The sequence below is a fragment of the Malaclemys terrapin genome, chromosome 4 (assembly GCF_027887155.1).
Source record: "Malaclemys terrapin pileata isolate rMalTer1 chromosome 4, rMalTer1.hap1, whole genome shotgun sequence".
NCBI classification, from domain to species: domain Eukaryota; kingdom Metazoa; phylum Chordata; order Testudines; family Emydidae; genus Malaclemys; species Malaclemys terrapin.
In genome coordinates this window covers 47,334,498-47,350,383 of record NC_071508.1, presented here as the reverse complement: position 1 = coordinate 47,350,383, position 15,886 = coordinate 47,334,498, and the positions used below count along the sequence as shown (strand labels likewise).

Here is a 15,886-nt window from a genome sequence, read left to right as displayed (position 1 = left end):
GTCTTTCAGGCCGTGCAGACGAGCATCCATTTGGTTGGAAAAAAGGCCAACACCGTCAAACAGGAGATCCTGAATAGAGGCCTGCATCTTCTGAGACTGGTCTGGAGCCAGGAACTTCGCTGCATGACCACTGCCAAGGCGACCACTAGGGCAGCTGAATCAGCTGTGTCCCAGGCCATTTGGAGGGAGCACCGAGCTGCCGCAGTACCCTCCTCCACCAGAGTTGTGAACTCCTGGGCCATCTCCTGGGTCATGGAGTCCTTGAACTTGAGGAGAGAGTCCCACAATTTAAAGTTATAGCGACCCAAGACAAAGACCGATGCCAGGGAGATCGTCTATGGCTGGGCAAGTCCCGGCGCGAAGATGGGGATCTAGAGCACGGAGCTGATGACTCATAGCAGCAAGCCGGAGCCATGGGCCGACGCGGAGACCAATGGCGACCGAGGGCTCTGTCTTGGCTCTGGAGACCGGTGGTGCTCGCTTGATTTGTGCAAGGCTTTGCCAGCAGGCTTGCCCTCTCGGGGAACCATAGTCAGATCCATATCTCCACATGGTGCCATCTGCAGTGGGGGCGCTCTCTGCTCTCCCTATGCCAGGAGCTGGGAGAGTGTCGACTGCGCCATCAGCTTGGGCCCTTTACTGTTCCCTGGAGTCAGTGATGGATCCTTTCGGGGGGAGGAACTCCCTGGGGCCGAGCCCTTTTGCGGGTCTGGAGTGGGCGTAAGGCCCGAACAAGGTCCTTTGCCTGGAGCCCCCCTGGTCGGGCTTGCTCGGTGCCATCTTCTTAGGTTTCTTCTTCGGCACTAGCAACGGGGATTGGTGCCGGGAGGAACCTGATGCCGGGTGTGCGCTCCACACCGAAGTCAAAGCACATCGGACCGCTCTGGCTCCAAAGCTGGGTACAGGGCAGCCTGCATGCCCTGAGATGTATGCTGTGCTCCCTCTGAGTCTGAGGATCAACGTTTTTACAGATGTCACAGCACTTCTTTATGTGGGATTCCCTGAGACAGCTTAGGGTACGTCTATACCCAGCCGCTAGTTTGGCGGCTGGAAATCGAACTTCTGGGTTCAACTTATCGCGTCTTGTCTGGACGCGATAAGTCGAACCCGGAAGTGCTCGCCGTCGACTGCGGTACTCCAGCTCGGCGAGAGGAGTACCGCGGAGTCGACGGGGGAGCCTGCCTGCCACGTGTGGACCGAGGTAAGTTCGAACTAAGGTACTTCGAACTTCAGCTACGTTATTCACGTAGCTGAAGTTGCGTACCTTAGTTCGATTTGGGGGTTTAGTGTAGACCAAGCCTTAGACAACTATCATGCGGGTCACTAACAGGCATAGGCCTGTTACACATGGAGCACGGCTTAAAACCCGGGGACCAGGGCATGCCCCACCTGGGGCATGTCCCCACTGGGACACTATCTAACACTTAACAGCTACTTAACAACTAACTAACAATGGTTAAACTATTTACAGCTAGAAGCACAAGGCTGAGATAGAAAAAAAACAGCTGGTCACTTGCGAAGCAAGGGACAAAGGTGTTCTGACTGACCACCACGGGTGATAAGAAGGAACTTAGAGGGCATAGGGCCCGCTGTGCCTGAAATACCATGGCGTGAGCGTGGCACCCCAGAGGGCGCCACAGCTGGCCCTATGGATACTGTTAAGGCAAAAATCTCCGACGTCCGCATATGTGGGCACACACACACCTAGAATGAACTAAAATTGAATCGACATGAGCAAGCACTCGAAGAAGAATTTTTGTGGACATCTGTGTTGAAACGAGAAATAATTCACTGATTAGTCATGTCTCCCAGGTAATAACACCTTCACTGATGCAAATAGCACTCCCACAGCACCAAGAGCACCAATTTGCTGCATCAGGGCAGCATGGCCTCACACTGGAGATGATACACAAGTCTCCAAAGAACAGGCAAAACGTGCTTAAAAGACTGACATGTATAGGGCAACATGCACTGCTGCCACCTGGACGATCACTTTATACAAAGAAAAAGCAGAAACTTATATTGTCTTAGTAGAAAGGATGTTGAGACTATCAGATACACAAACTCTTGTCTCCAAATAATAGGTCTGAATACAAAGGATGATCCATTAAGAGAGTGTCTGCTCTGAAAGAGTCCCATTCGGCCCCTTCTTCCAATGCAACAAAACAATCCAGATGACTTGAAAAACCATGGCCTCATCCTGGTTGCAAATAAGTCTGCTCACTTTAGATCCAACTTGTGGAGCAAAGTTACCCAAGTGAATCATGCGATCAGGAAAATTTGTTCAGGTGAGAAAACCAGAAATCTCTTGCAGCTACAATTTTTAGCATGATAGTAGTTCAGGGAATACATTGCAGCGGACATATCTATGAGCACTTGCACTATATGACTCCTGATGATAAGGCTAGCTAAATATGTTGGACTTATAACAAATTTACATGTTATCTAGCTTCAAGGGGATTTCACAGATTGAGGGTCTGGTCACCTCCTCAAGTGATGTAGGCAAAATAATTCCCTGTGATTGTGCACAGGGGCTGAATAAAGTGAACCCTATCAAGGCTGATTCCCCACTCTGGCACTTTGAGTACAGAAGGTGGGGGCCCGCAAGGATTCTAAAAATTAATACTGCCACTCCAGGCTTGTATTAAACTCCCAAGGTTACAGCTTTTCTCTGACCTTGGATGGGTAGATGCTGCACCACCCAAGTGCAAAAAAACCCTTTTAGAACCCAGGAAGGCCCACTTGGGAATTCCTTCCTGTGGGTACCCTCAAGCCCTTTCACACACATACACCCCCCACCATGGAAGAGTTGAGAAAGAAAACAAAGGAAATCAGCTATTGCCACCAGCTAATTAAACAACATATGCACAAATCTCTTAGGGACACAAAAATTCAATCCTGTTCTTAAAAAAGGTGAATTTTATTAAAAACAAAAAGGAAAAAAATACATCTGGAACTTAGGCTTTTTGCTAGGTTTAACCACAATTACAAGGATTAAGCATCAAGATAGCTTCTTGAGGTCCAGCTTAAAGGTTACAAGCAAAACAAAAGCATCTGGGGTTAGCACAGAGGAGTCCGCAAGCCAGGGCCACCTCGGGGGGGAGGGGGGGCAAGTGGGGCAATTTGCCCTGGGCCCCGGGAGCCCTGGCCCAGCGGCGGTCTGGGTTTTCGGCGGCGGGGGGCCCTTCAGTGCTGCCAAAGACGCAGAGCGACTGAAGCGCCCCCCGCCGCCGAAAATCCGCCGAAGACCCGGACCACCGCCGGGTGAGTACAAGCACCGCAGCTCCCCCGCTTTGCCCCAGACCCCCTGAATCCTCTGGGCAGCCCTGCCGCAAGCCATAAAGAAATAAAAGAGATAAACCTAAGCGTGTCTTCCTAGACATTTCCTGATCTACTTACATATCTGGGGTTTCAAATGAGTAGTTTCTAGGTATGATTTGATCCTTTTCCATACCTGGCGCAAGCTCTTACAGCATAGTTCCAGCCCTGTCCCTGCTTTCTGGGAGAACAACACAGAAGACAAAGGGGAATTTTTTTCCCCAATTTTAAAAAGTTCTAGCCTTCCCATTGGCTCTTTTGGTCAGATACCCACTCCTTTCCTTTTACCTATGGACTTTTTAACCCTTTACGTGTAAAGCAAGTAGAGAACAGCTACTAATAGGGATTTTATAGCTAACTGGCTGGCTGGGTATCCATAAAAGGGAGCAACTCCCCACCCCCCTTCATTTATCACAAACCCTCTTAGGATTTTAGATGGGAAAGTACACCACAAAGTTGTTGTTTTTTCATCCCAGTTCCAGCAGTCACAATAAGAGTCCTGAATAAAGCCTGAGCTTGTGAGCATATGAAGCATATGTATTGATGCTACACTTTGACACTTTTAACCATGGTGGCTGAAAGCAACAGAGATTAGAAAAGTACTTTAATACTATGCATTAATATAAGGACTTTGTAGTGGGGGGAAACGATGAAGAAAACTTTCCTCATAAATTAGAATTTAAAAAACAAAACACAAGAAGAACAATGTCTGATCAGCAACCCTCAGATTGTCTGATTTTTCTTAAATAGCAGACTAAACAGGATTTGAGAGGAAAAGGTAGGTTGTGCACCCCTAGCCCTCAATGCTGACATGTGGACTATTATGCCCCTCTCCTAAAGTACAGTGCATTCAATTGTTCCACAGATCATGTGATATACCATACAAAATGTAAGAGCAGATGTGGGGAAGCAGTTTTATGAGGAAGAAACATGGTTTTATCTTAGCTCTATAAGCATTCCACATACTCCTATGCCCTCAGTGCAGAATGCTGTGAGATATCACCAGCAAAGCACATAAGGGGATGTCACATCAAGGAGAAGCCACACAGATTTAAAACAATAACATTTAAGAATTTGGTTTACATTTTATTTTACTGAACCTAAAAATAAAATACAAAGCTGCATGCTTTTATAGTTCCTTGTTAAAAGTTAAAAAAATCTTTATCTTTACCTTCAAAAGACGCAGAACTCTAATAAGGCGAATGACTCCGAATACCCTGATAGTCTTAATCATATGGTATGTTTGGTGAAGTGGCTTAAAGATATTAATAATCATGATATCTATGAGTCCAACTATTATGATTACTAGTTCAATCTGATTCCAACGATGAAAGATGTAAGCCCTCCTCATGGCTAAAGCCTGTTATTAAAAAGAAACATACAATATTTATTTAGATTCACTACATCATTTACATTATAAAACAAGAGACTATATTAAGCTTTTACTCAAATCTGAAAACAATTATAATACATCTTTCAACACTACCCAGGCTTGATAAATCCACTATTAACAGCACATAAAATTCCCCATTGGTCTTACCAACCAATTTATGCAGAATTAAAACCTTTAACTGAAAAACAAACATCATATTTCTAGCCCTTCTGGTCTCAAAGGTAACCTTTGAAAGGTAAGTATTACCTTTCTGCAACTGCAGGGAGGCATATTGAAACAGATGTGTAGACTGTTTAAGACTTAAATTCTGGCTTCAGAACACAACAGGAGCAGCTGAGTTATCCATGGGTCAGTTACTTCAGAGGTGAATATTGGGGGGAAGAAATCCTTCCCCCTACCTAGGACACTCTCTCTTTCTGGCCCGATGAATATTTATATAAATAATTAAAGTGGAACAGCTCCAACAGGAAAGAGTGACAGACTGACTGTATCCCACAGAATAAGGCATTCACTCAGGATGTGGGAGATCTGCGTTCACATCCCTCCTCCAAATCAGGCAGAACAAGGACTTGAACTTGGTTCTCCCATGTCTCCTGCACCCTAGAGTGTCGCCATAGCCAATGGACTATTGGTTATTCTGGAGTATCTTTCTCTGATTTTTTTGTGAAAAATATCAAAAGGTCTCAGGATCATCCTGATGTGGAAGGGGAAATTTTTCAAAATCTCAATTGTTTTCATGGAAATAGGAAAGCGGTTTCCCACTTAGCTCTAGTTTCAAGACATGATTAGAAGGTCAGAAAAAAATCTTAAGACTTTCCAATTTACCATGTTCCACTCCATTTTTTTCAATGGATAATTATTTTATTGAAAATATGAAGTTTGCTGGTAAGTAAATGTCTTGACCAGTGTGGAACTGGGAGATGACCTTAGGCACAAAAGCCAGGTATGGACGCAGATGGACCTTGTCCTTATAGAAGACCGTATAAGGCTACTCGGACATGAGCGTCCTGATCTCAGACACCCCACAGGCCAAAGTTATAGCAACCAAGAAGGGGACCTTCCAGGAGAGAAGCAGGAGGGGGCAGGAAGCCAAGGGTTCGAAGGGGGGACCCATGAGCCTCGACAGCACAAGATTCAGGTCCCAAAGGAGGACTGGGTCCTGGAGATGTGGGTTAAGGCACTCTTGACTTTTCAGGAACTGCGCTGTCATGAGATGTGCGAAGACCAACCGGCCTTGAAATGGAGGGTGGAATGCCAAAATGGCCGCCTGATGTATCTTGATCGAAGATAGCGACAGGCCCTGGAGCTTAAGGTGCAGTAAATAGTCTAGGATGTCCTGCAGCGAGGCCTCTTCCACACAAATGTATTGGTCTGAGGCTCAACACGTGAACCGCTTCCACTTTGCCACTTAGCCCTGGCTGAAGGTTTCCTGCTGCCCAGCAGGACCTGTTGGACACCAGCGGAGCACTCCCGTTCATCCATATTTAGTCACACAGCAGCCAAGCTGTCAAGTGCACTACACCAGGTTCCGGTGCAGCAGATTACTGTGGTTCTGGGACAGCAAATCTGTCCAGAGAGGTAGCTGCAATGGAGTGACTGCCGAAAGACTCAGCAGCATGCCAAACCAGTGTTGACGAGGCCACGCTGGGCAGTGTTCCCTCTAATTTTTCCTATACCTGTGCGGAATGAATTTTGTTATGTGCACCAATATGGAGTGATGTGTGACACATCACCTTCATATTGGTGCACATAATAAAATTAATGTGGTGAGAGTGGGGCCAAAGGGTTCAGAGTGTGGGAGGGGGCTCAGGGCTGGGGAAGAGGGTGCAGGGGTGTGACAGCTCCGGCTGGGGGTGTGTGCTTTTGGGTGGGGCCGGGGATGAGGGGTTCAGGGCTGGGGCAGAGGGTTGGGGTGCATAGGGTGAAGGCTCCGTCCAGGAGGGTGTGCTCTGGGGGGGGGTTGGGGATGAGGGGTTTGGTGTGCAGAAGGGTGCTCTGGGGCTACAGCAGGGACAGAGGACTCCCCCCAGCTGCAGCAGGACTTGGGCTGGTGGGGAGAGGTGCCTCTCCCCGCCGCACCAGCTCCAGGGCTGGAGCCACGGGATAGGCACCCCAGCTGTGGCAGGTCCAGGCCGGGGCTAGGTTTGGGCCGCCCCTCCCCTGGCCACAGCAGGTCCGGGGCTGAGTTGGGGTTGGGGGAGGGGCACCCTATAGGCACCAATTCCATGGGTGCTCCAGTGCTGGAGCACTCACAGAGAAATATTAGCGGGTGCTGCTCAGTAGCACGCACCAGCAGCCAAGCTCCTCCTGCCCTCCAGCGCCTCACTTGCTGGTGGCCCCGCTGACCAGTTCCTTCCCCGCCCTCCCAGCGCCTCCTACCCACCGCGAATAGCTGTTTTGTGGCATGTAGGAAGCTGCAAGAGGGAGGGGGAGGAGCAGGACGGGGTGCGCTCGGGAAAGGAGACGGGGAAGAGGCAGGAGCGGGGACATGGGGGAAGGGGTTCAGTGGGGCAGGGCTTGAGGCGGAAGGGGGGTGTTGAGCATCCCCCGACTATGGGGGAAGTTGGCGCCTATGGCGCACCCCTCCCCCGGCAGGATGGCTGGGCAGGTTCCACAAGCGCCTGTGTGGCGCTAAATAGGCTGCTGTGCAGCCGCATGGCTTACAGGGAATTTAGATGCTGGGGCTATGAGGATAACCGATGCATTGTCTTGCTTCACCTTTAGCAGGACCTTGTGGATCAACAGAATCAGCAGGAAGGCGTACATCAGTGCTCCCAACCATGGAACCAGGAAGGCATCTGACAGGGAGCCCTTGTCCCTGCCCTGCAGAGAACAGAACACCTGAAACTTTCTGTTCTGCCTGGAAGCAAACAGTTGTACCTGGGGAGTCCCCCACTTGCAGAAGATTAGGCTGACCACCTCCGGATGAAGCGACCATTTGTTGCGAGACAAAAAGTTCCTGCTGAGGTGATCTGCCAGGACATTCCTGGTTCCCGGCAGGTGGGCGGCTACCAGATGAATGTCATGCCACACACAAAAGTCCCAGAGGCTGAGCGTCTCCTAACAAAGGGCCAAAGACCTGGTGCTGCTCTACCTGTTGATGTAAAACATTGCGGCTATATTGTCCGTCAGGACCCGCACCACCCTGCCCTTCAGGTGGGGCAAGAATGCCAGGCAGGCCAGGTGAACTGCTCTGAGCTCCCTGACATTGATATGAAGGGCCAGATGGTTGTGGAGCCAGCGGCCCTGGGTGCTGAGCTTGCCCAGATGAACTGGAAGTGGCACCCAGCTACTATGAAACGCAGGAAACACCTGTGCCCTGGGAATATGGAGACATGAAAGTAAGCGTCCTTTAAGTCGAGATCAGCGTACCAGTCCCCTGGATCCAGGGAAGGAATGACAGAGACCAGGGAGACCATGCGGAACTTCAATTTCTTGAGAGACTTGTTGAGGTCACGCAAGTCCAGGATGGGTCTAAGGCCCCCGTTTGCCTTCGGGATTAGGAAGTAGCAGGAGTAGAATCCTCTTCCTTCCATGTACCGAGGAATCTCCTTCACAGCCCCCAAACCTCCTGAACAAAGAGTTTCTCATGAGAAGAGTCCCTGAAGAGGGACAGGAAAGTGGGGTGGGGGCAGGATGGAGGGGCAGACTAGTATTGCAGGGTATAGCCCCAAGCTACTATGTCCAGAACCCAGTGGTCTGCCGTAACCCGCAACCAGGCTGAGTGGTAGAGAGAGGGGCGGTTGAGGAAAAGGTGGGTAGGATCTGGTTGACTGACAGGGGCATTGCTCTCGGGCACATGTTCAAAATGATCACTTCAGGCCCCCTGGATGTTTGGCAGGTCCGGACTAGGCTGGCGAGTGGGAGGAAGAAGGTTGACGATGACTAAAACCAGCGTCCCTTCTCCTTGTAGATCACTGACGGGATCTTGCCAGGGTCTTGACGGCAGTGGTGGCTGAAAGAGCTTCCTGGCTGATTGCGGCATGTGCATGCCCAACGAGTGAAGGGTAGCCCCAGTGTCTTTCAACTCATGCAGCCTGGCATCTGTTTGATTGGAGAACAGACCAACTCTGTCAAAAGGGAAGTTCTGGAACGGGGCCTGCATCTCCTGGGAGAGGTCCACCATTTGGAGCCAGGAGCTGCATCACATCACCACCACCAATGCGACCACCCTTGCTGCCGAGTCTGCCGTGTCCCATGCCATCTGCAGGGAACATCTGGCCGCCACAGTACCCTCCTCCATTAGGGTGCCAAATTCTTGGGCCAGACCTGGGCGGGCATAGAGACCAAGAGGACATTGAAGAGGGTGTCCTCCCTGCTCTGCCTTCTCCTGAAGCCCAAAGTTGTCGGCCACGCGCTGGAAAAGGGCTTGAGGCTCCCTAAAATCATCTGTCAGGCTAGCTCTGGAAGGTTCCGCAACTGCCTCCGCGGCTGTTCCAGGAATAACAAGGAAGACTGGACCACTGGTGGAGGTACCGGAGTCTGGACCACTGGCAGAAAAGGAGGCTTGGGATGGGCACAGGTTCCTCCGCGCCGACCTCAGAATAGGCTTTTGGTACCGGGCCCGGCACCGGTCGAGCCACCAACCGATGCTCCGCTGCGGCCACCGAGGAGTACTGTGAAGGAGGCATCGTCACCACTGGTATGCCCCACGCGCTCCAATATGGCCACTGCGTTAGCCACTGGCCGTGCTGCCACTGTGGTGCAGTAGATGAGGAAGCGGGCTCCGGGGCCCAATGACACTGATGGGACCTGGGCGATGGGCTGAACTGGCCCTCTGTACAGGAGGAACCACTTTCTGGTGACAAGGGAGGAGCTGTCAATGCCTACGTTTGCTTACTGGTCGTGGTTACCAGCAACCATGGACCAGGAGTTATTGACCGGTGACTGTACCGGGGAGAGCAGCACCAGAGAGATCGGAGCCGGGGACACCGTAGCTGGGGAACGTTCTCACTGCACTGGCGATCGGGACCGATGCCTAGAGGACGACTGACAAGAGAGTGAGCGGAGAAACTGCTAGCTCTTGCTATGCAAGAAAGGCGCTCCGATTGACCACCATGGGCGGTAAGAAGGAACTGAGAGGGCGTAAGGCCAGCGGTGCCTGATATACCACAGCATGAGTGTGGGACTCCAGAGGGTGCCTCAGGCAGCCCTATGGGTACCTCTAAGACAAAAATTTCCGACAGCCACGCACATGGGCACGCGCGCACCTAGAATGGAATCGACATGAGCAAGCACTCGAAGAAGAACATAGCTACAGGCACTGATATGAAATGTTCCATTATCAGAACTACATCACCAGCTCATTCCAAAAGTGAGAACTTGCAGAGGCCACTTGAAGATTCTGCTAATATTGAAGCTCAATGTTCGGAAACTAGCATATATAAGTTGGGATAAAAATTACTCTCCCTTTCTTTATCACTAGGTCTCTTACAAAAATGACTGTTGTCTCATAGGAAGCAACTCAATACTTTCATGACTAAGAGATACAGAGTATATCTAAGCAGTCATACACAAAGCACAAGACATAATAGTGCAGCTCTGTGCAAAAAGCAAGAATCATCCATTAACAAGCTCAGAAAAAAGTTAATGATTTTATGCTGCCGTGTGGAAAAATTCAAATTAATCTAAAGAAAACTTCATTAATATAATAGAAGAACATTTAAGAATTAATGTAATAGAAGAAGCCATTGACTTTTATAACAGAGAATCCCTTTTGTAAAATATTTATAAGCATCTATAATTAAATAGAATTTTGCACTTCTAAGAAAAAACAACAAGAAGCATTACCATTCATGGGGAAAAATATAATTCATAAGTACCTTTAATGATGCCTCCAGTATATACAAACCAAGGAAATAGTAGTTAAAGATTTTTAGTTCTCTAATATATGTTTCCTCTGGATGTGTGATAAAATCCAATAGAATGGGAAATAAATTCAATAATATTATAATGTAACTTATGTACTCAAATTCATCCATAAATACAAGATGATGACAAAGCTTCAGAATCTTGTTCCTGGAAAAAAAAGTAGAGAAAAACATTTTAAGAACTTTTTGTTATGATATTAATTTTGTTTTGTCTAAAAAAGGTGAATATGGATTTTCTATATATTTCAGCAAGAAACTGATTGAAACAATAGTACACCAATTAGTTGATATTCTAGTAATAAGTATGTAATTTAATAACTATTAATAATAGTTAATTGTAATTAATAATTACTAATTTTTAAAGTAACAGTTTATGTAAATTAAGCTATTATATACTAATAAAATATATAAAGCATTGTTCACCCAAAAAATGGTTATATACCATTGCAGTGATGTTTTTCAAGATGCATTGTGCACATGTACATTCCACTTCAGATATATGTGCTTCCAAAGTACTCGAGTCAGAAACTTTTGCCAGCAGATCCGTTCAAACTGTGCATGTGCCCTTAATGTCCTTGTACAAAGGGCATAAAGGGCTGAGCCGCCCCAACTCCTCAGTTCCTTCACATTGCAAAATTACCATACTTCTGAAGTAGGGGGGAAGTAGAGAGGGTCGTGAAATGCATATATGCACAATACATCTTGAGGAACAACAGTTACTGTACAGGTGAGTAATGGTTTTTTCCTCCTTCAAGAGATTATGCATATATATATTCTACTCCAGGGGACTCATCAGCAGTTCTCTTGTAAGTGGTGGGATTTCTGAATTGAACAACAAAGTACCAACTTGCCAAAGTCTGCATCAGCACAAGAAGCCTGAGTGATGGCATAATGCTTACAGAAAGTGGGTATAGATGACCACATCACAGAGTTGCAGATGTCTATAATGGGTATGTTCCTTAAATGGCTGATGAAATAGATTAAGCTCTTGTTCAATGAGCAGTTATGTAAGATCATAACAGTATTCTATGCATGAAAATATTCTGTGGGACAATCTCTGAGCTGAGATTGATTGCCCTTTACCCTTTCAATGTATGCTACAAAGACCCTTGGAGACACTCTGAAAAGTTTAGTTCGAAGAATATAAAATTATGAGGTCCTATGTACATCAAAGATATGCAGTTTTTCTTCACCCTTGTTAGTGTGTGGCTTAGGAAAAACTGCAGGCAACTGAATGGTTAGGTTTAAATGAAAGGCTGACTCACTTTTGGACAGGGTCTCAGCAAGCCACTGTCCTTGTGAAAATGCTGAATGGAAGTCAGCTAAGAATGCTTGTAACTCAGATACCCTCTTAGCCAATGTAATTGCTACTACAAATACCATTTTCATAGAAAGGACCAATAAAAAGAAAGTTGCCATTTGCTCAAAAGGAGGCCCCATTGCCCCGATAGTACCAGATTTAGCTCCCAAGGGCAAACTGGATCACTGATGGGGGGATACACCCAAATGAGAACTTTAAGGATCACCACCACCATCAGATGCGAGAAAACTGAGGAACCTTCAGTAGGCTGTGGTGATGTGAAAGGCTGAAACATAGCCAAATTAACTATGATCAAGCTAGTGGAGAGTCCTGTAGATTTCAGTTTAGCGACTATTCCTAAATGCACCAAATTTTGGTGTAAGCAGCAGAGAGATGATGAAACACAGTTGAAAACCTCTTCCTCTTTGCTAAATATGTATCTTTTGTGGAATCTTTTCTACCACTAATCAGGAAGGCTTGGACCGCCTGTGAACAGTCTCTCTGTAGATTTTAACAATTGACCAGCCAGACTGTAAGACACAAGCTTTGTATGTCTGGATGCAGAGCTCAGCCTTGATCTTGAGACAGTGGACCTTCAACCAGATGCAGAGTGATTGGTATTTGGACAATGCAGATAGGTGTACCAGTACTGCCTTGGCCAAGCTGGTGCTATCAGAAGTAACATTTTGTGATTTTGTTTCTTTTTCCTCATCACCATTGGAATCAAGGGAACTGGAGAGAAGGCATAAAGAAGCTGTTTCAGCCAGGAGATGAGATATGCATTAGTTATGGAATCTGGACTGTGACCTGCTCTGGAGCAGAATCTCCAGTTCTTCTTGAGATTTGTTGCAAAGATGTACCCCACTTGATAAATATGAATTGTTTTATCTCTATCTTTAAGTACCACTAGTGATGATAAACAAGGTTCCTACTGAAAGAATCCACTATGGTGTTTCTGATCCCAAGCAGACAAAAGGCCTTCAGCAAAAGGTTGTTTTGTATGGAAAAATTCTCTAGATTAATTGCTTCCTGGAACAATCAAATCGACCTGGCTTCACCTTGCCTGTTCAAGTAAAACATAGAGGTGGTTTTATCCATGAGTATCTGATAGCATGACCGTTGACTGTGGCCGGGAATGCTTTGTAGGCATCAGGGACAGCATGCAGCTCCAAAAGGTTGATATGGAGTGACATCTCTTGATTCATCCAGAGAGCCTGAAGTGCTCTCAGATATACCTATGTCATAGAACTGGAAGGGACCCTGAAAGGTCATCAAGCCCAGCCCAGCCCCCTGCCTTCACTGGCAGGACCAAGTACTGATTTTTGCCCCCTCAAGGATTGAACTCACAACCCTGGGTTTAGCAGGCCAATGCTCAAATCACTGAGCTATCCCTCCCCCCAGATGACCCTAGAGCTTGGTCAAGGAATCTGACTAGAGTCACTGCTGGTTCGGAAGAAGAGAAGGGAGCTCCTCTGGAGACACTGTGAGGATCAATCCACCAATCCAGAGAGGCAAGTGCTTTTGCAGATATGCAAATCATGCCCAGTGAGTGCCTGATTAGTTGATAAACAGAGTGGAGTCCAGCTTGCATACAACTGAAGTGGTCTGGTATGCTGAGCCATGTGTGCACAATGCCATATGCCCGAGAAGTTGAAGGCAGGACAGAACCATTGCCCTGTGCTCAGCCTTGAGGTTCCTGCACAAGGTGACAATGGTCTCTAGAGCAGTGGTTCTCAACCCATGGCCCTCTTGTGGCTCAATCAGCACGCAGCTGTGGCCTACATGACAACCTCAGGGCCACACAGGTACTATATATATTGTGTGGATGCGGCCCACATAACACAGAGAGCTGCATATGTAAATAGGTTGAGAGCCACTGGTCTAGAGCCTGTCTCAAGGTAGGTAGGCTGTTGCTGTAGATGTGTTGAGAATGGTGCCTATAAAGTCTGTCTTCTGGAGTAGAAGCAAAGTTGACTTCTTTGTGTTTATTCTCAGCCCGCGATGAGCAAACAATTGGATTTGCCTGACACTGTTCTTTTCTTGTCTCTTTTGACTGGCATCAGATGAATAAATCATCCAGACAAGGGAAAAATCTGCATATAAGAAAGGAGGAGGTGGGCAGTCACTACTCCTTAGGACTGATGATAGGCCAAAGGGTACTACTTTGTATTGGTAATGAGAGCCTCTGACCATGGATCTCAAATATTTCTTGTGGCCTGGATGTATCGCCACATAAAAATAAGTGTTTTGTAGACAAGGAAAGCATATCAGTCTTTTAGATCCAAGGAAGCGATAATGGAAGAAAGAAAAATCACCCTGAATTTCAATTTCTTGATGGACTTGTTTAATTTTGTCATGTCCAGAATTGAAAATCAGGAATTGGCAGGTATAAAATCATTTCCCTCTGTGTTGTACGGGTACTTCCTCTATAGGTCCCATATCCTAAAGAGATTGTACTTCCTGAAGGTGGGTTGGTAAGGAAGGGATCAGAATTGTATGATGTATCCCTCTTCCAAAGTGCTGAGGACCCATTTGTCAGATGTTATGGTGGCCCAAGTACTGCAAAAGAGGGACAATTTCCAAAATGAAGTATTGGGCTTGGAGAAACTGACATGCTGGTACTCAAAATCACCATCAAAACAATCGTTTAACTGATGATGTCTAGTGAGAGTATCCCGTGGCCGAAGATGTCAAAGGCATCTGAAGGTTTTGTTTGCCTCTTAGCAGCATCCTGATGTCTATGCTGGTAGAAAGATCATCTATATTGAACATGATGTTTAAACTGTTTTCTCTTTGGGGCAGGTGGGTAAACCTTCAAAGAGTGCAACATAGCCCTAACATCTTTTGGGGTATGTATAGCATTGTTAGTCTTTTCAGAAAATAAGTTTTAACCCTCAAAGTGGAGAACCTCAATAGTATTTTGCAACTCATTAGGGATCCCCAAGGCCTGAAACCAGGAGGAATGCCTCAAGGAGTTCAGGTTTCAGGGTGGTAGCCATGTTAGTTTATATCAGCAAAAACAACAAGGAGTCCTTGTGGCACCTTAGAGACACACAAATTTATTTGGGCATAAGCTTTCATGGGCTAGAACCCACTTCATCAGATGCATGGAGTGGAGAATACAGGAGTAGGTGTAAATACATGAAAAGATGTGATCTGCCTTACCAAGTGTGAGGTCAGTCTAACGAGACAGTTCAATTAACAGTAGGATATCAAGGGAGGAAAAATAACTTTTACAGTGGTAATGAGAGTGGCCCATTTCAAACAGTTGACAAGAAGGTGAGAGTAACAGTAGGGGAAAATTAGTATGGGGGAAATTAGGTTTACGTTTTGTAATGACCCAACCACTCCCAGTCTTGATTCAGGCCTAATTTGATGGTGTCCAGTTTGCAAATTAATTCCAGTTCTGCAGTTTCACATTGGAGTCTGTTTTTGAAGTTTTTTTGTTGAAGAATTGCCACTTTTAGGTCTGTTATTCTGTGATCAGGGAGACTGACGTGTTCACCTACTGGTTTTTGAATGTTATAATTCCTGATGTCAGATCTGTGTCTATTTATTCTTTTGCATAGAGACTGTCTGGTTTGGCCAATGTACATGGCAGAAGTGCATTGCTGGCACATGATGGTATATATCACATTGGTAGATGTGCAGGTGAACGAGCCCCTGATGATGTGGCTGATGTGGTTAGGTCCTACGATGGTGTCTGTTGAATAGATATGTGGACATTGTTGGCACCAGGGTTTGTTGCAGGGTTTGGTTCCTGGGTTGGTGTTTTTGTTGTGTGATGTGTAGTCACTGGTGAATATTTGCTTCAGGTTGGGGGGCTGTCTGTAAGCGAGGACTGGCCTCTCTCCCAAGGTCTGTGAGAGTGAGGGATCGTCCTTCAGGTTAGGTTGTAGATCCTTGATGATGCGCTGGAGAGGTTTTAGTTGGGGGCTGTAGGTGATGGCTAGTGGCAATCTGTTACTTTCTTTGTTGGGCCTGTCTTGTAGTAGGTGACTTCTG

The 15,886-nt window shown here is 46.8% G+C and overlaps 1 protein-coding gene across 1 annotated transcript in view; it reads right to left on the bottom strand.

Moving 5' to 3' along the window:
- LOC128836127 (sodium/hydrogen exchanger 10-like) overlaps window positions 1–15,886 on the bottom strand; it is a 239,766-nt gene that overhangs the window by 96,686 nt on the left and 127,194 nt on the right. The window contains exons 15-16 of the mRNA XM_054026143.1: window positions 10,534–10,729; window positions 4,490–4,678 (exon numbers count right to left, since the gene is read on the bottom strand). Coding sequence (XP_053882118.1) covers window positions 4,490–4,678; window positions 10,534–10,729 — 385 coding nt within the window. The remainder of the gene's footprint in view (window positions 1–4,489; window positions 4,679–10,533; window positions 10,730–15,886) is intronic.